Raw genomic sequence first — 25681 nt, forward strand, 5'->3', positions numbered from 1 at the left:
CGATATCGCTCTCGGGGAAGCAATGATAAATCAGAGTATTCGTTGAAGGTCATCATTCCTTCACGCACAGGTATAGGGAGCACATCATGGTGGGTGTGTAGATATGCATAGGAACAGGTTCCTGCGATGCAAATTCAGGGTCTATACTGGCAATGACCCTCACAGCATGAACCTCTTAGAGAAGCACAGTCATTGAGCAAATCTCGGTGTACGCGTTTTAAGCTATACGATAGGATGTAACGAGGTGTGGCGACGTTACAATGGAACCGTCTGCATTTTTTCCACATGCTTTTTCCGAACATTTGGGCTGGTATTTCTATAATTAGACATTATACTTGATAGGTAGGCAGGTAAATGGGTAGACAGAGTGCCGAATTGGTCATAAAATAATAAAATGTTTTTACAGCTTGTTTTTTATTATTTTTTAGTTTTAGTAAAGTTGATTTATGATGTATAAAAAAAATAGATTTGCACCGCCACGCGAGATGTTTAACTGTCTCGACTGTCTCCCCTCCTTCTCGCCGCTTTTGAGTGATAGTCAACGGGCATGCCCGAGCAGGGCTATCTAGCATCGACCTATATTACCCAGCTACTATAAACTAGAGTTTGCCTAACTATTGCGGGCTTAGGGCCTTGCATCCGGCATTAATGAACTTGCCGTCGTGGGTAGTCACGACTCAGAAATATCCCAGGACTTGCACTCTTGCACTCGTGCACTCTTACCCGTGGACACTCTTGCACTACTGTACAATTATACAATCTCAACCGTCTCGACTTCGTACACCAATTGATTGATTCATGAATCATCAAGCCTCGGATCCATTACAAGCCGACTAGGTAGGTACACATCATGGTAGGTCTCCATCATTGATCAATAGGTAGATAGGTAGGTAACGCCGTAACGGTATCAATCCTACATACTAGGTAATTCACGAGATCAAATGTCAACCCCCTTCATTCTCGTGACTTCCATTCGATTTCACCGTCGGAAGATATTCCAATGGCGGAGAGTCTATGGAGGACATGATCACAAGGTCACAAACTTTGCTGAAACTCTTCCCGCAATTGAGTACTGTATCTTACGGTGAGCGATATTCCCAGTTTTCCAACCTATTACATGCATTCACCATCTGTCCTTGGCCGCATCGAAGCGCTTTTGAGGATGTCAGTGTCTATCTTGCTGCCCGAGAACCCTCACGATACGTAACAAGGAATACCATCAGGTAAGGGTAACATCAACAGGTGACTCTACATGCGCGCTTAGATACTTGTACTTTATGGTCTGGGAAAGAGGGTACAAACGCAGTGTGACGCATGACATCGGCTTTCCATTTTCTGGTATTCGGAAAAGCACGTTGCGGATTCGTCCAGAAGATATTTGATTCGGATCGCCGTTACCATTTGGCGCCGTGCCCTGTCCTCTTTTTCTCTCACCACGCTTGATCCACATGAGATCTATCACATCATCCGAGGTTTGGAATAGCTAGAACTGCCGTTTCCATACAAATCGCACGTAGGGCACGTAATTGTTTAAGATTCCATGGCATAAATGTGACGGCCCTGTTTGTTAGCCCCATCAATAGATATCCATCAGAAATCCCTGACTGTATCAGGCTTCGAAATGTGTTTCTAAATGCAACACAGCCATATTGAATTGATGACCGCAACCACAATACCACGAACTATTCAATGGCTTCGGGATTGGCGATGCGGTTATCAGATCAAGAATCAAGATCCCAAACGCACTCAGTCTCTTAGTCAGTAGATCACTACGAATATGCCACCGATAGACCCCGATATGGCTGTACGAGGAGAGGTATAAGTTTAACGCGATCAACGTGGCATAAGTAGGTATCCTGGATCAGCTGAACACAAGGCGGAATATCTGCAATGTTTCTCTATTTCCTAGACAGACATTGCCAGCGAGAGGGGCGAAAATTTTAGTCGAGGGCAATGCGCATAAAGCCGTTCGTAATCGCGAGTCGGGAACAGACAATTTTCATCACGGACGACAGGTTGAACGATGCTCGACACAAGCCGTTGTGGCAGTGCAACACCACGTCAATACTTTTGGGTTTGTCATTCTCGAATCATTCTTGAAAAATTAAATTGTTTACATGATTATAAGCTGTTTACTTGATTCAGCCTCGGTTTTCGTTTGTATGGATGGGTATCATTGCTTAATGAATATCGCCACGATAGTTGTTGAGGTTGACGACGCCTCAAAGGATGGTATGGCATGGCATCCATGGCACAGTATCTTGATATCTAGGTAGTAGGTAGTAGGTACGGAGTATGCACTTGTCATACTGTGTTGTCCCTCGTATTGGCTAATTGTGGGGAGGGATTAACCTTCCTTTGCAAGTTTGCGAATTTGATCCTACAAGACGCCTCCCAACAATATTGACGACGACGTCCCCATTTCCAAGACCCGAGTAACGATGTGCATATCCAAACATTTGGCCCAAATGGTCACGAGATAAATTGTTCAAGTGATCATTTCGTGACCCAAACTTCAGCTGAAGCCCTTGCTGCAGCCATCCTTCAGCGTCTCGTGCTTGATTTCTCAATGTGGCATCTGTATGTCAGCTTCGCAATCGGTTGAAAGCGGGGTTGCATTATTTTTATCTTTATCTTTTTGGTAATGCTACTTTGATAAGAAATCCTTGGATATCTAGGTAGCCTTATTCCTCTTCTCCAGTCCGTCTGGCTCTTTTGAACCAATAAGATCGATTCTTTTATCTGCGTGCAACGGTGAATGGAGATGCAGTGGGTACGAAACGTGTGCGCAAATTAATACCCCTCATTCGTGAATAACTTGCCTTTTTGTTCGTGAGCACCTTCCATGATCAGATTCAAATCATCCCAGTTTCAATATTATATGCAGAACAAGGGCAAGACATAGTACCTTGCATTCACATCAGGACATCATCTCATCTCATCTAATCATACCTACCAAATGTCATCCAATCAGCCACGAGAAATTTCTACAATAGTGTGGTGATACCAAGGCCATCAGCAATCATGGAACGCGTCCGTAGACTCTCCGGAGCCTTCCTCCATGCCGTCGGCAATGTCTTCTCCGAAGCTCACCCCTTCACCGATGTCTCTCTCACTCCCGCTCAAGCCGATGCTCTCATCAAATATCAACGACGTCTTCCGCATCCCTTGTATCTCGGCGAGCGAGCTTTTATGGTAACCGACATTGTCGATATGGAAAGTTCCAGTGTGAAGATCCAGAAAGCTCTTGTCAAACACGGTATCATATTAGAAGCACCCACTGCTCTCGAGCCTGGGATGTTGGCCCCGAGACACAGCGTGGAAGATGAGCATCCGGTCAAAACGGCCGCGATTACCAAGAACTTCCCGCATCAGCTTGCTTCTACGAGTCTTTCGATCAGTGGTCAGAAATTGGTCGTGGCACTCTTGTGTTTTTGGTTTGAGGAGTGGAAGAGGTATTGTCGATTGGAACGAGAAGAAAAAGATCTCAAAGAACAGATTGAGGTTGCGAGACGAGTAGACAATACACGGGCGATAAGTTTCTTTTCTTTGGAGTTGGATAAGATATCGAGGAAGAAAAGAATGTTGTGGAGTGAGAGAGAGGAAAATCGGGAAGTGGTAGGAAGCTCGAGTAATGTGTCTGGTCCTAGTGAAACGAGAGCTCGTGGGGAGGGGCTCGCTGGAAATGCAAGTGAAGATCAGTTGCCGAGTTATGGGGATTCGACGACGCATGGCGTTACAATTCAGCTTGCTACTGGAGGAGCAGCGAGATGTTTGAATAGTGGTGGATTGGATGAATTACCTAGCTATGGTGATTTGAATACGGAAAGTGGCACTACTAGCAATGCTGGAGTCGAGGGGGCTTCTAGCAATGCAGTTGATGAGTCGCCGAATATTGATGTCGTTAATCAGTCATCCAAAGATCATAGTTCATGAAGATGAAGACCAAGGAGTCGTTTGGAGATGGATTCAGATGCAAGCTAGAGTTGACATGCTTGATGATGATTTATATTTGTACGCGCCTGGAAGGCATCACTTGAGCATCGGAGTCGGAAGAAACATTGTTTGTTGATAACGTATAACGTGGGCATAGGAGGATAGAGGTAAGACTACAATAGGAATCGGAAACGGACAAATGTTCTAGCGATTGAGTTGGGAATATGAAGAGGAACACTGGAGTGTATGCTGTGGATGGGTTTTGCTTCTGGTGTCATTCTTAAACATCCGTTTTCTTGCCTAGAGATTACTTCTTCTGGTACTTGTGTAGCTTAATTCTAATTATTCATCGTTGAAAAGATACACAATGATACATCCATCTACTTACTTGAGTGCGTAGTCATATATATAAAGTTAAAAAATGCATATCTAGTATCCACAATCTTCATCAAGAGATGTAATCTAATATCAGACTGTTTTATATCAAATGTTTAAATTTCCTCCTTCGTTTTACTTCATATTACCTACATGCATACATATATGATAATCCAATCAATATAATATCCACGAATCCATACAGATACTATCCCCTAAAATGCTAACCACAACTGGGTTTGCTTATAATACTTTATCAACTAATCAAAGTATTATAATCTGAAAGCTTTTGAAATCATCAATTGTATTTATTTTGATAATAAAATATAATAAAATTTAAAAACTTCATCAAATTTATTTTTGAAATAAAATAAATAAATTTATAATTCAACTTTTAATTATTATTATATTAATAAGTTTTATTTTTAAATTCTAATTGAATAGTTTTTATATTTGATATAATTTGTAAAGTTATTGATATTCTTATTTGTATACAAACTATATTTCCTAATTGTGATTAGTATTCTAGAGGATAGTATTATCAAGATCAAATATTTAATAAATAGTAAATAAACAGATTGCAAATATCAGACACCAGGATAAGAAATGAATATACCTAGCACCTAATATGTATTCACAAACCTCCTGATTTGATTTTCATCAGACCACGATGTCAAATCCCGAGTTTTAGTATTGACTATTCCATTGGATTTGCAGAGGTGTGATGAATACTGGGCAGATGAATAGAGATGGGATGTCGATGTGGATATTATGAATAGGCATTAGTTCTGATTTATGATATATAATATACTATTTCTACGGTGTATAAGGGAAAGGTATTGAAATTTGAGTTTCTTGTGGGAAATCATGGAATGTTGTTTATGTTTGAGGTGATTGAAAGTCTTTCACTCTCTCACTCTCTCAATCTCTTACTTTCTCATTCTTTCACTCTTTCACTCTTTTATTCTTTTACTCTCTCACTCTCTCACTCTCTCGCTCTCTCACTCTCTCGCTCTCTCACTCTCTCGCTCTCTCACTCTCTCGCTCTCTCACTCTCTCGCTCTACAACTCAACCTACAAGCACTCAACAATCAACCCTCTGATAAATTTAAATCCCAAACACACATATCCATCCCATTCCTTCTATTTTATCTCCGCAACAAATCCACAGACTCTAGACTATCTACCACGCCATAAAGAAAAGAGACGAGATTAATCCAGAGATTTTGAAATCCTCACTCATAAGATCCGGATATCAGGGAACCTTTGTTCTCATCTACTGTTATTGAGAAATGAATCCTTATACTTACTATCCTCCATGAAAAGTATCGATATCGTTTTCTATCTACATATTTACCTATCCGATGAAATTACACTCCCCTCCCCTCTCCTTCTCCTCCTACTAAAAGCTTTACACAGCCAAACATAATTCTGATTCCTCTCTCCCGGGAAGAACTCAATCCCCGATCATCATATCTATTATAACTTCTTTCTATCTCTCTTACTCATAGACTCTCTACCCGTATCCTCCATCAAACCTCCAATTATCCAATCATCCGACTAATTCTGCATCTCCACCCCTTTCCAACTCTCACTCTTGGTCTCATTAGATTCTGAAATATATCTCCTGTTCTGCTCCCACATAACACAGTATAAATATAACAAACTTCTCTTCAATATCTTCGTAATCCCTTTTCCTCTCCCTCTCCCTCATCCCACTTAAAGTATTCATCTCCTCGTCAATAAACTCCTTAATCTTACAATCTCAAGATATTCAAATTCCCTACTCATATGTACCTATATAATTCCCTCTTCCTCCCCTTTCTCTTCCCCGAAAAACAAAAACAAAACCAAGAAGGATCAAACTAGAGTAACACAGAAGGAAATACAGAAATCCGAACCCCGTATCTCATTCTATCCCATTCTGTTTCATTCATACCAAGCTCCTTTCACAAATTTCTCCCTCACCCTCACCCTCACCCTCACCCTCACCAATAATCAAACTCAAGCAAGCAACTCAAAAACCACATCTCACAACCAATATAACAAACATAACAAATAACCTTTACAAACCCCAAATCCAAATCCACACCCTCCCTTCCCTTCCATTCCCTCCCCTCCCCTCCCCTCCCTCTCTCCCACCCTCTCTCCCACCCCAACAAACACCCAGAACCCAAATTTCCAGAAAACAAACCCCAAATACCCATATACCCAAGTACCTACCCAGAAATACATAATATACCTAGGTATATTAAAGCACACCAATAAAATCAATAACTCCACCTCTCTTTGCCTCTCTCCACCTCTCCATCTCTCATTTACCAGAAAACCCCTCCCTCAGTTGGTTTAGTTCTCTCCCTCTCTCCCTCTCTCCCTCTCTCTACAATAAAATCCAATCTCCAAACCCCAATCTCCAAAACTCTAATTCAAACTCCAAACTAAAATATCTACACCAAGATATCAAATATCATATTCATCCATCCATCCATCCATCCATCCATCCATCCAAAAAAAAAAGTCCCCAGCAAGATTCCCATTCCACATCTCAAATTTACCTACCTCGCCTACCTACCAAGCAAGCACCTATCAACCTCCCCTTTCGCAATATAGATACTCAAACACACTGCTCTGAGTTCACAACACCACATACCACATAGAGTTGCATATTCATTTACGAGTTCCATTTCTGTCAACTCATCTACCAACATATTTTCTGTCAAACATAGAACAAAACTCAATTTTCTACATCCATCTATACCAAAAGCCAATTATAACTACTAGGTACCAATCTACCTAGGTCACCAAGTATATTCATGTCCCTCCTCGATACACAATTTTTATCATCACTTTCGTAAAATCACAAAGCCATCTCAAAATATATATCCATGTTATATGTATCATTTCATAACTTCATAAAATATGTACGTAGCCATACCCAAAAGGCCATCCTGCCATTCATTTCCCACACCCCGTCATTATGTATTAAATCTGGTTCATCATGACCCACTCCATCCCATCCTATACAATCGCCCCCTCTTAAGCCAAATCCTGACTCAATGGTAAGTTTCTGGAACTGGAACCAACATAAACTGTCTTAGTGTAGTTGCTAATGAACCAGTTTTGTGCGACTGTATCCCAGTTGCTCAAGTCTCTTCTGGTCAAATCGGCAGTGAAAGTAGTAGTGTTTCCTGCTGGAATAGAGAGTCTTTCAAACCCTCTCAATACGATGAGAGGATCATTGGGTCCACCGAGTTTAACATAGAGTTGGGGAACTTCTTCACCATCGACTTCACCAGAGTTTTGGATTTGTGCAGTAACGGTGTAGAGAACATCGTAAAGTGCTGGGTTACCTCCTGGTGCACCACCTGCTGCGAGGATAGGTTGAGCAGATCCATCAAGTGCCTTGGGTGGGAGGAACTCGGAGGCATTTTGTCCGTACTTTGGATCCGCAGATGCGGCGGCGGCATCGCTGGTGTTGAGGTATGGGTAAATGTATTGGTAGACATATGGGAATGAACCGTTGGGGAAGATGTAATCATTGAGATCTGTAGAGAAGTTTCCGAAAGATGGAGCAGCTTGAGTCAATCCAGATGATGGAGTGTAGGTGCTGCTTGCATTGGCATTCTTGGTGACAGTAAGGCCAGAGTAGTTGAATGTGGTGTATGAGAGACCAAAACCAAACTCATAGATTGGTTCGATGCCTTGAGCATCAAAAGCACGATAGTCAATGAAGTTTCCTTCGGTGAAGTCGAGTTGTGGTGCAGCCTCGCCGTTGTTTGGCTCGTAGAGAACATCAGTACCATAACTTTCTCTGGTTGGTCCCCATGTGAATGGTGTACGGGCAGCAGGGTTAACCTTTCCATATAGAACATCGGTGATACTGTTTCCACTTTCTTGTCCTGGTACACCAGCCCACAAGATTGCGGTGATGTTCTCGTTGTCATACCAATCACCAACCAAAGTGGGTCCGGTGGAGTGGATAACGACGATAGTGTTGTTGCAAAGAGCAGAAACGTTTTTAATCAATGCATAACCAGAGTTCCAAAGAGTGAGGTTGTTACGATCACCGATGTTTCCATCAACACTGATATATCCTTCTCCGGAATTGGCGTTGACGAAAACAATGGCGGTGACTTCTTGACTAACAAGTGCTTCAATTTGGGATGTAGCATAGTTATCCAAGATGCTCTGGTAAACAGTGCCATCAGCAATGGCTTGGTTTTGAAGAGCAGTGTCTGGAGTGACAAGGTAAGGGAAATTGGAAGAACCAGAACCCCAAGCCATGCCAAGAGTGCCGTTATCACAACCTCTGTCAGAGCATCCGTTAGGTCCGTAAGGGCTTGGTCCAGCATCCTCTCCAATGACAGCGAGGAATTTGGGCTTGGAAAGAGGAAGTGCGTTGTTGGTGTTCTTCAAGAGGACTGTTGATCGAGCTCCAATATCTCTGATCAACTTTGCATGGTCTCCTCTAACATCGACGTGCCAGTTAATTTGTTGAACATCCTTTCCAGCTGCGTAGTGGAGTGGTCCGTATGTATCGAGAGTCCATGAAGAGAAGTTAATTTCTGGCTCGTCAAGGGTTAAGCCAACCTTGAAGTAAGCAGCCATAATTCTCATTGCCATGTCGTCGATTCTCCATTCTGGAACGGTTCCGTTGATGACTGCCAATGTAAGGTTGGTTCCCCAGAAACTTTCTCCGCTGCTGAAGAGGGTATCACCAGGCATGGTCATGTCCAATCCAGCTACGGCGGAAGCTGCTCCGGTGTGTTGAGCTTGCCAATCAGTCATGACGAAACCTTGGAATCCGAGCTCATCCTTTAGCAAGTTGTTGAGCATCTTGGAGTTTTGACAAGAATAGGAGTTGTTGACTTGATTGTAAGAACACATAATGGAACCAACACCAGCGCGAACTGCGTCGGCGAATGGCCAGAGGTATGTCTCGTGCATGGTTACATCGTCAATGTTGGATGAACTGGATTCAGTAATGTTGAAGCCGAAGCCTTGTGATTCACCAGACTGACGGAAATGTTCCTGAATACTTGTAAGTTATCGAAGTAGTGGTGGATCATAGGGGAACAAAAAGTATCCTGTGTATTGATACTTGGAAATCAAGAAATTACATACCTGTTCGTTACCGATGAAATGCTTAGCACAAGCAATGATACCGGCGTCTTGAATACCTTTGATGGTTTCAGCAATTCCAATACCTGTCAAGACAGGATCTGGACTGAATCCTTCCCAGTTACGTCCACCTTGTGGAGCACGACCAAGAGGACCTGCAACTGGACCGAGTTGCACAGTTACACCCTTTGCTTTATGTTCTTGGCCTATAAAATTGATTGATCAGAAATGTAGAAACCAATGGGGGTAAATCAAAACCTACCCATAGCATATCCTCGGGCATACATCAAACCACGATCAAAAGTGGCTGCAACAGATTGACCACTCGAGAATACCGAGTTGAAATCGGTATCACGAACACCAACTGGAGAATCTTGCATACACATCGATCGGAGACCGAGACGAGGAACTGATCCGGCTTGACCAACACATTGTTCACCTTCCCATCTGAATGATCATTAGTTAAAAATTCAGCAATGTGAATGTCAACAAAACTTACCCAACACCCGTAGTCAAATTAACCTTTTCCAACAACGTGAGCTGGGAAACAAAATCCTTTGCCTTGACATAAGCATCTTCCCACCCGCCGGTATTTGGGTTCATCCATGGTGAAGGGTAGAAGGGGTCACTGGTTTGACCGAATACCGCACCGGAGTCAGTAGCAGGATCGACGGCACCGGGATATGTGGAATTTGACGACTTTGTACCCAGAGTTAGCAATTTTCTATCTCCTGTGATGATCCCCGACAGAACAAGAACGAGATCTAATAAACTCTTCATGGTGAAGTTTGGATGATGTGGTTGTGAATTACAAAATGATTGTAATCATGAAGAGCGGGAATCCAAAAGAACGAGTGGATTGGGATCCCTTGCATTGAGAGAAATGTGGTTTGTGGAAGAAAGGGTAGATGGATAGACGGGTAAAGGAAATGGGAGTACAAACTTGACGGGATTGTTTGGTACCGCGGTGCAAAGTACTTTCTTGTTGACTGGGAGAGGCTGCGGCCAGTAACCCAGCAACCACGAGTGAATATCTCATTTTGAGGAAGGAGCCACCACCAATTGAATGGTGATTGGATTAAAATTAAAAGGAATTGAGGAAGAAGTCGGCAGGTACAGTCTCAAATGAATTGAGATGATTGATGGTACTGATCTCGGAAGAAAGAGAAAGATCGTGGGATGGCAAGATACTTTATATACCAAGGGTAGCTGATAATAAGGTTGGTCGGTATGTGTGTCTGTGGAGTCTGTGGAGTCTACACGTTCGTTCCCATCTTCTCTTGAGTCTTGACTCTTGAGCTTGAGATGCATCAATCAATGATTGATTGATTGATTGATTGATGATTCAAAGATGGGGTCTCATACGTACGGAGTGCGAGCATACTGGGTACATACTAGGTACATACTGAGGACATACTAGGTACATGTCGATAAGTCGATCGTGCAAAAGAAATGTTGAGCTTCCCCAGTATATCGGCAACCCAAAGTCTAAAAAGTTAGCTCCCTGGTCCAAGTTATCATGGTGGCTCGAGTGGTAGACTATCATAGACTATCAGACGACGTGCATGAAGTTTGGCTCTCTGATTGATATTGGTTGGATGAAAGAGGCGAAAGATCTTCATGCGAATAAAGTTCCTGAAGACTTCCAAATATGTTGGGTCGATGTGTGCGAGCTTATTACCTACCTGGTACCTAGCATGCCAGTGTGTATATCAGATAAAATTCTATCAGTCGTATCGCGTCTTGTATGGAAGTTTATGGTCAAAGTTATATTTCATAGTGGGTGTTTAGTTATTCTGAGACTGTCAATACTGTTTGAACTCTTTCATAGTATCACATCTCAATTATTGATATCGTTGTTGTTGTTATAATTATTATTGATATTGTTATTTTTGCTATACACAAATACAACAGCAAATAATACAGAAACCAACCAACCAACAAGCAAACGTCATTTCCAAGCTGACATGCATCAATGATGATGATTACAATATGACAAGCATGGATGAAGGATTCTTAGAGATTAAATTGGCAAAGACTCAACTTCCAAGAGCTTATCGTAGCCTACCCGGCAATTTCTATCCGCCCATATGAGAGATCTGAACAAACGGTGAACTCTCAGATATTGGTCGCTTGGATGTCTTGATCATCAATCACATCATATGTCTCTCTCGTTACTCTCGTTACTCTTGTTACTCTCGCACTCTCGCACTCTCGCACTCTCGCACTCTCTCGTCCTCTCTCTCTAAAAGTTTCTCTTTCCTATCCATGCGTCTCATAGCAAAATCACATATGATACATATGATACACCATCTCACAGATCCAACTCCATCAATTCCATATTCAATTGTTACAACATTGCAGCTGTACCTACCTACCCATCTCCCCATCTCCCCATCCATGCATGTTGACCTCCGCAAACCCCACAAACTTTGAAAAATGTGGTGACCCGCGCGGACCCACATAAATCCAGAGACCCATAATCGGAATTTCCTCGGAACTTGGGGAAAAGGCGGGGAATTCATTAGACACGATACTTGGTACCGTACGTGGATATTTGCCTGTCAAGTGATGATCGAATCATGAATACTCCACTTTGGAATCTAAATTGACTTTTATTTTTTATTTCATTTTTTCTTTTCCTTTTTCCCCATCTTGTCTCCTTGTCTAATAAGAGAGAGACTTTGCCTTCACAAGGTGGCTCAAGTGTATTTTTAATATTGGAATACCTAAATGAATGAATGGATAAATTAATAAATGAATAATAGAAAGGATGGGATCATGTCTGACGGGATACCAGGGAGATCGTTGAGTGAGTCTGTTGAGTGGGAATAGACAAGGCAATTCGAAATGATGGAAATCTCTAATCATCATCACCATCATCAACATCATCATCACCATCATCACCATCATCACCATCATCACAATGTCACCATGTCGGACTGAGACCCAGTCAGATCAACAGGGGCGCTTGAAGAAGTTCTAGAATTTGCGGTTGATCATCGGTTCACCCCCATTTTCATCAACCAAAACCTTCCGCAGAGACAGTCAAACAAACAACTCACTCGCAAAACTCTTACCAAGCGAACTCCCAACACCATCCAAGAATGGCACTTCCGATCGGCAATATCTCACATGTCCACTAAGAGTCTAGGAACGACATTTCCGCCCCGCCTTCCTGTCGTTTTCTTTCTCTTTTTCTTCGCCATCCCATCTCTCGCCAAGCTTTCCAAGCTTTCCCCGAACCTGTCCAGCCACAAAATCATGGATGATGGATCGAGCCGTGTGTCAAACGCCAACAACACTAGAAAGTCCCTACGTAGTATACTGTATACCTAGGTAGGTACGGAAGCCTCGTAACCATCTACACCGATACCCGACCCCGCCGTTCACGCTTCCCTAGACTCCACGCTACTTCCTATCCTTACCAATTTGTCAATTGATACCACTATATATCTCATCGGACCGATTACTTTGAAATCACTTGCTCCCCTTCTCCTCTTCTCCTCTTCTCCATCATTTTCCCCATGGGCCATGGTATGGGCCATGGTAAGCGTCGGAGTTCTCGAATAAGAAGCCTTTCCGAACAACTAACAGTAGTATTCTTTACCAATAAACTGGGAACCTCCAGATTTTCTCCCCCGCTCCCCGTGGGAGTATGGCTAATCTTCGGAATTGGCGCATACCTACAATGGGGCCCGACTCTGATTGCAATGGCATCTGCATACAGATTAATACATGGCAACCCAGTATTCGATCGATACTCGCATTCTCCCATTCCACGGACAACGCAATCAAGCGACTCGGCTATGTAGCTTGGAAGAATTTACTCCCGCTTATTCCGATGGTGGCCACGATGGATCTCTAGAGAGGGCTTACTGTCTAGTGGCGGTAAACATTTTGATCATGAGGGCTGTGAAAATGAGAAATCTCATTGTTCAATCCGGAATCCTCGGGTCTTAGAGCACACTTAGTAATGTACTGTACTTGGTTATAACTGAGAGTTAGTAGTCGATCTTTGCAGGCCGTCTTCTACTTCACCATCTTGTTCTTCTCCAATCCCTTGACTAGGTCAGGGGTATGTCATTATCGGAGATGCTGTGCCAATCCAAACATCAAACCAGTCTCGGGAGATGTATGATCATGATTTCTAATATTCTGAACCACAATCCAACAATTACATACTTTCAATGTTTGAAGGCGACACAGGCATCCGTGTAGGATTGAATACTCATTTCAAGGGCTCACATTGAACTCTGTGAGAAGTAATACATTATCATAGAGCTAAAAGTCTATCAATGTTTCGCTGACATTATCTATATCACAAATGTATCCATTGCGCTTTCTTTATACTCCTCAAAGTATTCTCCCCTCCCTCTATCAATTCTTCTCTACATCACCCTGCGTCCCATCCATGAGCTTTTTATACCCTTCTAAGACTTCTTCTGTTTGTAAGATATATCTTCCAGCTTCTCGTATAATACCTTTGTCGCTCCAAGTCCTTCAGTCATAATACGCGGTGTTGGTTTTGGCTCCAACTCATGACCAAATAACGAAGCATTAACCCGTGATGGTTGCTCCGGACTTATTCTGTTAGTGCGTGACTTGGCTTGGCCCCATCCATTCCTTGCTCTTACCGGTTCCACATCATCATGGTGTAGAATTGATCGAGGAACTCGACATGGAAAATTTGCCGGTTTTGGTATTTTTATCGGCGCGGATCTCGGAGTGTATTCAAAATCTTCCCTTGAAGAGGCCGAGTTCGAGGCTATATCATATTCGCCCGTTTCCGAGGGAAGTTGAGCGGTCTCTGAGCCATTTTCTCCTTCTAATATTCTCCCATCTGGTATTGAAGAATAATCTTGGCGCCCCCCGTTTATTTGCTCTAGAAGTACCTGATCAACTACTGATTCAACCATTGCCCCATTAAAGTTGGCTTCATTGAACGATGAGGTAAGTATTGATCTCCCGTCGACCACACCACTCCATCGTCTGTCTGCTTTCACTACCACTCCATCGTGAGTCACCTGATAATTCTCCGCGCGATGACCACTGGCTCGATTTGGAGCATTTTGATTTAGAGTATCTTGATCCTTTGCTGATTCGTCCTCTACCATGGAATAAATTGATTCCGACCGGCCCTCTGGCATTTCTTTTAATTCCCTTTTTCTTTTCAAATCCTTCTGTACCTTCTTTTTCATCTGCGCTCCAGGTGCATCTTTCTTCTTCACATACGCTCTCATGATTCCCGTGTCTTCCTCATCTCCATCATATCCTTCGGAATCGCTAGGATTCGGTGAGTTATCATCGTGGAACGATAGTGCAGGGGAATATACGATGCTGGGAGGTTGCAAATCATCCGCTTCGCTTGATGAATCCCTCGACATGGCTCTTCTCGATTTCGCTGGCGTTGATGGATTCGTTTTTCGAAAAACGATGTACGACTTAGGAGAATGCGTAGAATGGTCATAGATCGATATTAGATCTGTAATTATGTCTATTATAATAATGGGTGAGCAATAAGTATTGATGGAATATTTGATGTGGGAAAATAAATGAGGGGAGTATTGATCTTTTTCGTACTTGTACATCAGCCTTCCGCTTCGGGAAAGATCGATGATCTTTTTATTAAGAATATCGCAGAATATGCGTGGAGCAAGTATAATTCGATTAATGCTCTTGAATGATGTATGTAAGTAGTATTCGACATTCTTAGTCTTAATCTCTACACAATAATTATTTTCATCCTCGCTAAGAGGAGTGATTTGTAATCTTACATTCTTCTCTTCCAAATATTCTTCTCTTCCAAGTCTGTATATTCTTCCAAATCTTCCTTTTCCTCTTCCCTTCTACATCCTTTCATCCCCCCGCTCTCTTTTTCCATCCCCACTTCTACACTCTATACTATAGTAAAGCATTTCCTGAACACTTTCCTGAACACTTTCCCTGAAGCTATTCCGCTCATCCGTTTCCCCTCATTTATTCATTCTCTCCTTTCTGATTACATTCCTTTGAATATCCTTTCATTTTTCTATTTCTCCATCCCTCCATCCCTCCATCCCTCCATCCCTCCATCCCTCCATCCCTCCATCCCACCAACCCACCTCTCCAAATCTTTCTTCCTAAATCATCATCACTTTTCCTCACTATATTAACTATTCCTCAAGAGATCAATTCTGTAGAACTTTTTTTCTCAATCTTAATTGAATTCCCTATCTGAAATATCAAATATCATTTTGTGTACTTCAAATGCAAATCCGAACTCTCAACTCCGAACTCTCAACTCCGAACTCCAAATAGCAAATAGTACATATTCGATTCACATCCCATCCCAACTGACCCCACGCACGGGCAGAGTGTTATTAGGGGCCTCTGGTCTATATAATGCTACTATAGTATGAAAAAAAGTCTTTTCCTTGGGCAGTTTCATTTCCTTTTTTTCTGTTCATTTTCTTTTTTGTTTTTTTGTATAGATTAGATCATTTTCGTTGCTTGTCTTTTTTTTCGTTTCTGGTCCTTTCTTCTTGCTTTTCTTTTCGTGTCTTGTCTTTTTTTTCTTTTCGTTTTTTTCTTTTTCTTTTCTTTTCTTTTCTTGGCTTTGCGTTTCGTTGCGTTTCTGGGTCTTATAGTTACAGCTTGGGACACTTGTAGAAGAGTTAGGAAATATTCTAGGACCTTGGCGCTACGTTTGCTTGATTTGCTTGGGACATTGACTGATTACTATCGAGATGAGAGAGGGATTATAGGAGATAGTAGAGCGGATACGCGGTTTAGAGAGGGTGGGGGGCCAAATTGGGGGGCGGGGTTGGTTAACCCTGATTAGGCGATTCTAGGAGGACGGGACGATAGGGGAGGAGAAGAGAGGGAGGGGAGGTGGGAGGGGAGGTATGTGGGAGGGGAGGGGAGGGGAGGGGATGGGAGGGGAGGGGAGTGGAGGGGAGGGGAGGGAGGGGAGGGGAGGTGAGGGAGGGTGTATAGGGGTAGGGTAGGGGAGGGGAGGAGGGGAGGGGGGGGAGGGGAGGGGAGTGGATGTGGAGGGTGAGGTGAGGGGAGGGGAGGGTGAGGGGCGAGGTGAGGTGAGGGGAGGGGCGGGAGGGTACTGTGAGGGGAGGGATGGTAGTGAGGGAGTGGTAGGGAGGGGATTGTAGGTGAGGTGAGGGGAGGGTAGGTGAGTTGAGGGTAGGGGACGGGAGTGGAGCGTGAGGTGAGGTGGTGTAGTGAGGGTAGGGGAGGTTTAGGTGGCCGGGTAGGGGAGGGGGGGGATGGTTAGGGGGAGGTGAAGGGGTAGCGTGAGGTGCGTTTGCAGGGGTGTGATTTATGTTGAGGATTTAGATGTATTTTATTTAGTTTATTGTTTAGTTTTATTTTTATTTTATTGTATATGATTTTATTTTTATTTGAATTTTATTTATTAATTTATTTTATTTATTTTATTTATTTTATTTTTTTTTTTTATTTTTTTATTTTTTTTGTTTTGTTTATATATTTGTATGTATAATTCCTGTTTTACTTTCTTCTTTTTCTTGTTTGCTGTCTTTTTCTTCTTTTTTTCTTCTTTTCTTCTTTTTCTTCTTTCTTCCTTTTTTTTCTTCTTCTTCTTCTTCTTCTTCTCTTTCTTACTGGTTAATTACTCTTTCTATAAAATGAGGGGTGTCTTTTGAGAGAGAGAGGGAGAGAGAGGAGTTGTAGAAATATTTATTTATTTTTATATTCATACTCATTACTGATACTTACACTCACACCCACTCTATCTCCACAAACACAAGAAAAACTATACATTACACTATACGATACTCATCACCCCGCATACACCTAAATATAAAGTATATCTACAACATCTTTTCTTTATACATAAACTCAGAGAAGTGTGAGACGGGGAATAGTAGTTGAGTTAGATAGAGATAGATGGAGATTTAAGATGATATATAATTTGATATAGGCTAGGAATTTTATCGAGGGTTTATCCGGGAATATTATTTTTCGGGTGTGTTGGGGTGGGAATGCTTTTGGATGGGGGAGGGGGGGAGGGGGGGGGAGGTTTGTATAGATTGTTAGGTGTGGAGTGTATGAAGTATGAAGTATGAAGTATGAAGTATAGAGTATAAAGTATAAAGTAAATACAACACAAGAAATGAAATTTACAAGGAATATTTTCTATAAAGAAGATGATTAATGAGTAATTTCCTACTTGTGATTAGCTATAGGAAAGGAGTTTGTTATCTGATGGAGTATACTATAAGAATAGTTTGATATCTGAAGAGGAAATAAGAGCTATATCTACCAACTAGGCACAGAAGATAGACGGAATGATATGAAGCGAGAATCCTGCGTACATTTTACGAGAGCGTGGATGGGGGTTAGATGAATAAGATAGAATTTTCACTTTTTATTCAAGGTACCTAGGTGTATATGATTTATAATACCTAAGTAATCTCAATCATCACCTAGATGTTGCGAGAGCAAAATGTATATCTACACCCCATCACTTTTGCACATAGGAGATCGTATGATGATCCCAAAAATGCATCGTCTATTCGAGATACTCCTGAATACGGAGTTTAGATGATAGTGATTCGAATACGGGGAATGATATATATGCGTATTCAACTACCTAGGTATTTTTGACTGCCTCTTTTTGATACAACTTTAGTGTTTTTTTTATCCTTGACATCTCTTATGTCGAGAAGATATATATAGATATATGATCTCCCCCCGAAAAATAAAAAGGGAAATTCCCGTTTTGAACAACTACGTACAATCATCCACCCCGAGTCAGACTCACAACCAGGGGAATATCACTTCCTTAAACTCGCTATTATTACATGGACATCTACCCATCGATTACAGAATCCAAAAAGACATCAAAATCGTTTATATACCCATACCCATCTTAGTACTCCCCAATACTGATACTATAACTTAGTCCTTCACAATACATATTACACCAAGACCGAATCTGCAACTTTCCAACAAAACCCCCAGAAAACTAAACAAGCATTCAAAGCTATTTAGATATCCCGAACTGTAACAACTCTAACAGCGAATTTGCGTATATGAAGCGAGTAGAAGTGTCCACGAAAGTGTAAAATCGACAGTGAAAACGAGTTGCTGTAGTGTAAGATCCTCATTAAAATCGACACTTCTGGAGAAAGTACTGTCATTCTTGGAAAGAACAATGATGGATAAATGATGACAGGTATGTTTGAAAAAATATTCGAAAAGGAAATGATGAGTCTACTTTCCATTGGCTATCAATATGACCGACTATTCAGTAATGATTCATCACTGATGAATCGCAGAGGTAGAGGCCTGGTATATTTCAAAGTTCTGATGTAGTGGATGATATTTACATGTATATTCACATCGGAAGGATGTAATGGGAAGGGAATGGAGTTATTGTGATATTTGCTCATAAAACTCAACACTGGAAATGTGATTCTACTCTGAGTCTGATTAAGGAACGACTTCTTTCCGGGACGATGTTCATTGGGAATATAGAGATATTGTCGACGCAGCGAGAAGGTCTTTGTGGTAGAATACTACGTACCTAGGTAGCCAAAGTATTTCTCCTGTGGACTGGGATAAGATCGGAATTGTGAACTTGGGGTTAGCTTTAGATGACTTGTGGGTAATGACTTGGAATGAGGAAGATGGACTGGGACTACGCTTGAACAAATAATGATAATGTCAACAGTAACAGTTGTGGCCAGTCGGCAGTAAACGAAGAGTAATGATGGGATGGTTTTATAACACCAAGTATCGGCTGATACTGGGAGATCTTCCAAGTGTATATCAGACTTGTCTCATCTACACAGGTTTGTAGCAGTTGGATGGTTAAAGATACTAAAATTTCAGGAGAGGCGATAGACAGTAAGGAAGCTTGGTCTTTATAATTCTGTCAGGGAACTGCACGCAAGATTTGGATGGGATGGAGATACGAATGAAATGGTATTACTTTGACCATACATAACACCTATCATCGAGGCCAATGAACATGGAGATAATAGAGCTGATCATTAATGTAGCTTCTACATACGTTTTGTTTACAATGAAATGAAGGGTTGTCGTGTAACTCTAACCTTAGGGCAATTCTTGCAATCTTCGATGAATAGACTACATACCTGCGCTGAAGATGTTATCATAAGAATTTGATGAATGAAGTATTAGAAGGTTACATGTGCCCCTAAAGATAGGATATATAGACCAGAGGCACATACCTTAGTGCCAGCGACGATAAGCCGGTAAAACAATCATACCAATTGAGACTGGCAGTGACCAAACCAGCTGCACACATTGGTGATACAGCACTATATGTACTGTTTATCGCACAAATCTATCCAAGAGTCTGGCTCTCGACAATGACCTAGTCCTCCCGATATTTTGGTAAGGGGATGTTGATCTCAAGCGCTGTATTATATACTTCGGGTCTTCATCTATCTCATCTTGAGATGATGGAACCTAGCACAAAGATTCATAAAAACACATCCTCTTTCTGGGTCCACCAAACATGCATATCTCCAACCAAGATTTCCCAAAAGCCACTCTTCCATCATGGCATAATTGACATAAAATTCCGACGTGCAACAAAAGCACCTCATCACTCCCACTCGAGTCTAGATACCTTCAAAACTAACGTATATTTCCACATTCGGTATCTTTTGCATATTCTCCAAGGCCTGTGTGATCCTACCCATCACATGCATGACCCAAAGTGGTAAGAAGCCTCAGTGAGTAATCACATTTGTGACCCAGCTAACGTGGTTCATATGCGAGAGCGATCAGATTGCTGGAGCTAATGGTGGGATGAAGAAGGAACTGTTCGAATGGTGGCCTGTGCCTTCCTAAAAAGGTATCGTCCGATGCGTGGGAGGAAGGTGCCAGACATGTTATGAGCTTGCTTGCAATTGATCATATTTCACGTGAGGGAGTAGAGTAGAGATGAGATGTAATGTGTAATGTGATCAAAGATCGGATAATAACGAAGGCAGGATTGATACATAACGACGCAATGGTTTGGGTAAAAGTGTCTGACTGTTGGACTGCTGATGTGCATCTACACTCCCGTTCATTTTTGATGTGATAGAGGATTGTGCTTGATCCTTTGATACAGAAATTCGATAACTTTATGTTACACAGTGTATACTTTCTGTTGGAAAACGAGAACTGTGGAGCATGTACGATACGATACGCATGGGTATAAAATCGAAGTGTGCCTCCGAGCAATGTCTTGCCGCTGAGATATCACACGCAAACAAATGGATCTCACATCAAAGCAACATCTTTTTCTGGGAAAGAAACTTTTCCGCCAGATATCCACTGTTCCCACCGGCAACTCAAAATAAGCAATTCGTGCAGATGACGTTGCTGTCGAGTCAAGCCAAACTCCACAATGACACTGCATCTGCATATTCATTTGGAGCTTCTCAATAGCCGCTTAAAACTAGCTGATGACCGGCAGATACTTGCATAATTAGAACCTTTATATTCTCACGAGACTCCACAAACCGCTGCTTTTATGATGGAAGTGATAGAGTGGTGTGAGCACCCCGCCAAGGAAGGAGTAAATCGTACATTAAAATACATACATTCCTTTCAACTTCCAAGGATCTGTATCTGAGAAATTGTTTATTGTTGAGATTGAACGGAGATCTTGAGTGTTCATTTTGGATATGGATCAGAGCGTCGAGTATCGATTGCTGGAACCGATTTGAGATAATACGTAGGGTTTTATCATTTGCTTCGGTTTGTGATGTGAGAAGTTTTGGTGGTTCAATACAGATGAAAATCGTTTTAACAATCATTGAGGTGTACACTTGTCGGCGCTCGGCTAGTCACATGACTGAGCTAGCCACTTCAATATCAAATTCACTAGAATTACACCAAACATGTTATATTGCCATACAACAAATCTCTGTGATGAGTGATCAGGACAGAGGATAATTATTACAAAATACCGTCTATGTTCATTGCTTGAACATCATGGAATTGATGGCAGATGCCATCGAGACCCGCGGATCAAACATCTATCAAACTCAATCGCGCCCGATGGAATGAATCTTACACACGTGTGTGTATAAGTATGCTCACTTTGCCCATTTCTCGGTTTGAGACTCATCAAATTTTCTCTGTCGAAGATAGGGTTTTTAAGCAAATTGAGATACAATTCGTTACAAGTAAATCACTATAAATGTCTTCATATTGCTACCCTCAGCCCTTGGTCAGATAGCCGGCAAACTCCCCAATTATTTCTAGTCTCCTCGCTCTCATAGTCCAAATCTTCAAATCTCACAAATTAGCTCCAGCGACCTCAATTTGCCTTGCGGCCTTCCTCTAAAGTCAGGGATATCATCTCGCCAAAAACAATGTTCCAAGTCGATTTTTTGACCCCTATATACAAACAACTACTTTCTTTGAAATTGCATATATACCTCAAACAAGTTTCCCATCGAAGCATGCAATAAGCTTATCTACATATATCTCGAGCAAAGAGTAACACCACCACTGCTACCACTAGATTCCGCAAAATTTCATCTGTACCCCCCCCCCCCATTTTCCAAACAGACTCAGCCTCCCTTTCAAAGCAACACATCTCATAAAAATGCTTAATCTTGCAATTATGCCACAATGTGCCCATTAATGGCCATGATTCCTCTTAATTCATCCATATATAACCTCTCAAAAGCGTTGAAATGGCCTCTTGTATACATCTTTCTAGTCAATTTGTAAGGCATGAGGTGGTTTTTAAGGGCAGGAAGGGATGGGAGGGGGGTAAGTAGATATGTCTTTGCGTAGCATCTCGAGACAATCGTGCTCTTTCAAGATGTACTCAATATATTTATAAATACGGTTCTTTTGAAGTGGTCTTTGACCATTGGTTTCAAGAATGAAGCCTAGAATCAAGGGGATTGTTGGTTGGGAGAGAAAGAAGACATATATGCAACATTCAATCGAAGCTGATCTCCTGGCTACTAGAACCATGAAGAAGTCACTGTCCAGACTTTCTCTAACTTTGTAACACTTTTGAGATATCAGAGATCATATTTCAGGGGCTTCTTCCCGCAACAGATTATGGGTCTACACCATCTCCAACCAGCATGGCAGAAAGGGTAAAAGTTAAACCAGCTAGCGAGCTGACTTCTGAAGAGAAAGTCAAACTCATGAATTGGTTCGTACAAGCCGACCCAGTTCTCAAATTCGAGACCGAGATTGTGGCCAAATGTATCGAAGACAGTACATTCCACCGGTTTATCCCCGTAACACCAAGCCGGAAAAAGTTTACATCGTCAAGGAAATGGGTTGTGAAATTTTACAAAAGGATATGGGACGAGGGGAAATTCATCAGTGCAACCCCGCAGCAGATTAATTTCAAGCATATTATGGAAACATGTACGATAAGAGGGAGAGGCACGAAGATGAAGCAAATTGAGATTAGGAATTCGAACCGGCCGAAAAAGAGAAAAGCTTGGATTCCTAATACGATTGATATTCCCGACTATGTTGATGAGAGCGAGGTTGATGAAGGGGATGGGGACGGACAAGAAAAAATTGCCGAGGGGGCAACGAGAGAGGGAACACCGGGGGAAAGTGCCGAGGGATCGGGAGGAATCCACAGCGGAAGTGATCAATCCTATGAGGAGGACGGAAGTCTCGCAACAGATGAGAGTGACAAAAAGAACAGCAACAATGGAAGCGGACAAGAAGAGACTAACGAGGAACAAGTTGGCGACGAAGATGTGAACGACGAAGATGCGAACAGAGCAGAAGCCGACAATCAAAACCAAGCCAACATCACACAAATTCCCAAATCCAAGAAACGCGGACGTCGATCACCTGGCGAGTCGAGCAGATCTAGTAGCGGAGGAACAGCGCAAGTTGAACATTCTGGTATGGGTGAGGTGGCATTGAAGGATCGCATGAAGAGTCCGGAGAAGAAACAGAAAACGAGGGATGTGCAAGACGCCGAGTTGGACGTTCAGCAGGTTGCCGAGTTGAACAACGAGCAAGAGATTGGAGAAAACTCTGAGCTCTAGACATTGCGAGGAGGTAGACCATAGTAATAGCACATTATCATAGGGTTTTGAGATGTTGGTATATTTCATAATCCTAGTATTGAAATTTAAGGATTGGTTCACCTAATTCCCCAAAAGTCAATCAAGACACTGAATAAACACGCAACTGTTATCTTAGAAAAATTACAGGTTGAAATCGTAGCTGCTTTTAAATTATCCTGGAGATTCTACCCAACTCGCTCATGGAAGCTAGAGGCCCGGGGAGAAATATGCATATCCTGATTTTGACTTTCCAATATCGACATCGCTACTTTCTGTGAGGAAGATTTGACATTCATATCGCAGTGTGCATTTTGTGATATCTTTGCGTTCCTCACCTGCGCAACATTGGATTCTTACACTATTCAGTGCTGGTGAATACGTGGAGTTCAAATATGGAAGATGTCACATTAAGAAGTAGGATTTGAAAGATGCTTGCGATGGTTCTAGTATGCGTGTGATGTGAGCAATTTACGCGCTTGTGATATAAAACAACTTTTCAGAAGAGGATACGAAGGTCAATTGATGCTATAGATTCATACATGATTGTTGATTTGATGCTACTACCCAGCATAGGATCGCAATACAAGAGAGCAATACCCCATGGGTTCCAATACCAATGTGTGTACCAGTACCGTATATTTCAATACTAGCATACCTCGAAACGAAACGCGAAACAGACATGAAGATGTACAGCTAGATCCTTCCGCAGTATCTCTATCACCGTAGTATATTGCGGCGCAGAAAGGTCAATTATTCATGACAACACGACGAACCATCGAATCCCCGAAGAACTTTCTTCCATCCCGAAAATAATGACCGCCTTTCAGAATCTCATCTGAACCCCAAACAGCCACCCCGTTGAACATCAAACGTGGGAAAATCCATCATTTTGCACCAAGGTATGTTTGACCCGTTCTCACTGCCACCTCCACGCCAAATTCAATCCCTCAACTGCCCTTCAACACCTCCTTCCACATGGTATGTAATCAACAAAGGATTGCACGGTGCACATTGACTCATCCTTCCATCTACAATGTACACGAGCCGCTCCTCCACATTCATCCCTTCCTTTATTGCGAAAAAAAAAATGGGTGGAATAAGCTTGACAAGAAATCAGATCTCAGATCCTACGTTTCGCGATATGCAACAAAAGAATTTTTCGCTTCATTATTCAACCACTTATCTCATCTCATCAGTTATTAAGTAAGCATTTCCAGATGCTACGAGATGGGGCGCAAAGTGAGATCCTAGCACGAATCAAACTTCAAGCGAAATCCTTCTCGTGTTGATGGATGTTTCGGGTAAGACGAGACATTCACATACGAATGTACAAAGGGAGAGAATACCAATATACTGTAGCTTTGCGGCGAGGTACGAAGGGGAAAATAACTGCCGATATTTCGTGCAGTGAAGCTGCGAAATCATTTATGCAATCTCTTTGAAGCCACAATTCAATCCGTGCAGGATGTGATTTAAGATGCTGATGTACAGAATGCCTGAGAGCTTTGCAAGTACACTGCTTTGACTTACCCATCTCATAGGGCAATTTTATAAAGACAACACTGCAGATACTAGTAAAATGTGGTAGCGAAGCCACCTTTTTGCAATTTGCGAAGAGCCAGTGAGCCACACTAGGTAGCTAACCTTCCTTTGTATCGATCTTAAGGCGTGCGCAGATGTACTCCCACTGACACTGACAATGGCACTACACACTGACATAAACAATCATGGTAGATACCTAGTTTACCAAAAGGAGATGCGGAACGACTTGCTAATAGTTACTTGCTATAGAATAATCTGATACAGTCTAGAAGAAAATGGTCAAAGGGAACTTCCTTTAAGATCCACCCGTGGACACCGGCGTTTCAAGCTCTGAAGTATGCTCTCTGAGGACCCTACATGGTAAGCAAGACATTGTCGGATTGAAGTAGCTTCATTGAGTAGAAAAGGTAAAGCAAGAAAGAAAAGTGTAATTCCGCACAGATGGTCTGTCAGATCAGCATTACCTCAAGGCTCATGCTAGTCAAAAGAATGGAGCTATTTTGAGTATCTCAGTAGTCTCCGATGTCAGTGTTTCATCAGCATTTGGGCAGAGATGCCATCCGGCATGTGTTGTGGTCTATGGCAATTCTATATTTCCATCGAATCTGAAGATACGGATCCAGAAGTAACTCATTGGAGTACAGCAGTTATAATTT

At 42.1% G+C, this 25681-nt stretch overlaps 7 protein-coding genes across 7 annotated transcripts; 4 read left to right on the top strand and 3 right to left on the bottom strand.

Moving 5' to 3' along the window:
- Positions 1-1777: 1777 nt before the first annotated feature.
- Positions 1778-2108, top strand: EAE98_001727 (uncharacterized protein; the record flags this gene model as incomplete). The annotated part of the gene is made up of 2 exons (XM_038949346.1): positions 1778-1816; positions 1914-2108. The coding sequence occupies 2 exons, from the start codon at positions 1778-1780 to the stop codon at positions 2106-2108; spliced, it is 234 nt and encodes a 77-aa protein (XP_038814331.1).
- A 916-nt stretch (positions 2109-3024) lies between these two features.
- Positions 3025-3936, top strand: EAE98_001728 (uncharacterized protein; the record flags this gene model as incomplete). The annotated part of the gene is made up of 1 exon (XM_038949347.1): positions 3025-3936. The coding sequence occupies one exon, from the start codon at positions 3025-3027 to the stop codon at positions 3934-3936; it is 912 nt and encodes a 303-aa protein (XP_038814332.1).
- A 3411-nt stretch (positions 3937-7347) lies between these two features.
- EAE98_001729 (uncharacterized protein) lies at positions 7348-10471 on the bottom strand (the record flags this gene model as incomplete). The annotated part of the gene is made up of 5 exons (XM_038949348.1): positions 7348-9342; positions 9436-9638; positions 9695-9879; positions 9932-10131; positions 10376-10471. The coding sequence occupies 5 exons, from the start codon at positions 10469-10471 to the stop codon at positions 7348-7350; spliced, it is 2679 nt and encodes an 892-aa protein (XP_038814333.1).
- A 2488-nt stretch (positions 10472-12959) lies between these two features.
- Positions 12960-13247, top strand: EAE98_001730 (uncharacterized protein; the record flags this gene model as incomplete). Its single annotated transcript, XM_038949349.1, has 2 exons — positions 12960-12981; positions 13030-13247. The coding sequence occupies 2 exons, from the start codon at positions 12960-12962 to the stop codon at positions 13245-13247; spliced, it is 240 nt and encodes a 79-aa protein (XP_038814334.1).
- A 618-nt stretch (positions 13248-13865) lies between these two features.
- On the bottom strand, positions 13866-14819 carry EAE98_001731 (uncharacterized protein; the record flags this gene model as incomplete). The annotated part of the gene is made up of 1 exon (XM_038949350.1): positions 13866-14819. One exon carries the CDS (start codon positions 14817-14819, stop codon positions 13866-13868), a length of 954 nt encoding a protein of 317 aa, XP_038814335.1.
- A 1058-nt stretch (positions 14820-15877) lies between these two features.
- EAE98_001732 (uncharacterized protein) lies at positions 15878-17767 on the bottom strand (the record flags this gene model as incomplete). The annotated part of the gene is made up of 3 exons (XM_038949351.1): positions 15878-16114; positions 16943-17051; positions 17718-17767. 3 exons carry the CDS (start codon positions 17765-17767, stop codon positions 15878-15880), a joined length of 396 nt encoding a protein of 131 aa, XP_038814336.1.
- A 4759-nt stretch (positions 17768-22526) lies between these two features.
- EAE98_001733 (uncharacterized protein) lies at positions 22527-23462 on the top strand (the record flags this gene model as incomplete). The annotated part of the gene is made up of 1 exon (XM_038949352.1): positions 22527-23462. One exon carries the CDS (start codon positions 22527-22529, stop codon positions 23460-23462), a length of 936 nt encoding a protein of 311 aa, XP_038814337.1.
- Between the last annotated feature and the right edge of the window lie 2219 nt (positions 23463-25681).

This window comes from Botrytis deweyae (genome assembly GCF_014898535.1).
Source record: "Botrytis deweyae strain B1 chromosome Unknown BDEW_003, whole genome shotgun sequence".
Taxonomy (NCBI): domain Eukaryota; kingdom Fungi; phylum Ascomycota; class Leotiomycetes; order Helotiales; family Sclerotiniaceae; genus Botrytis; species Botrytis deweyae.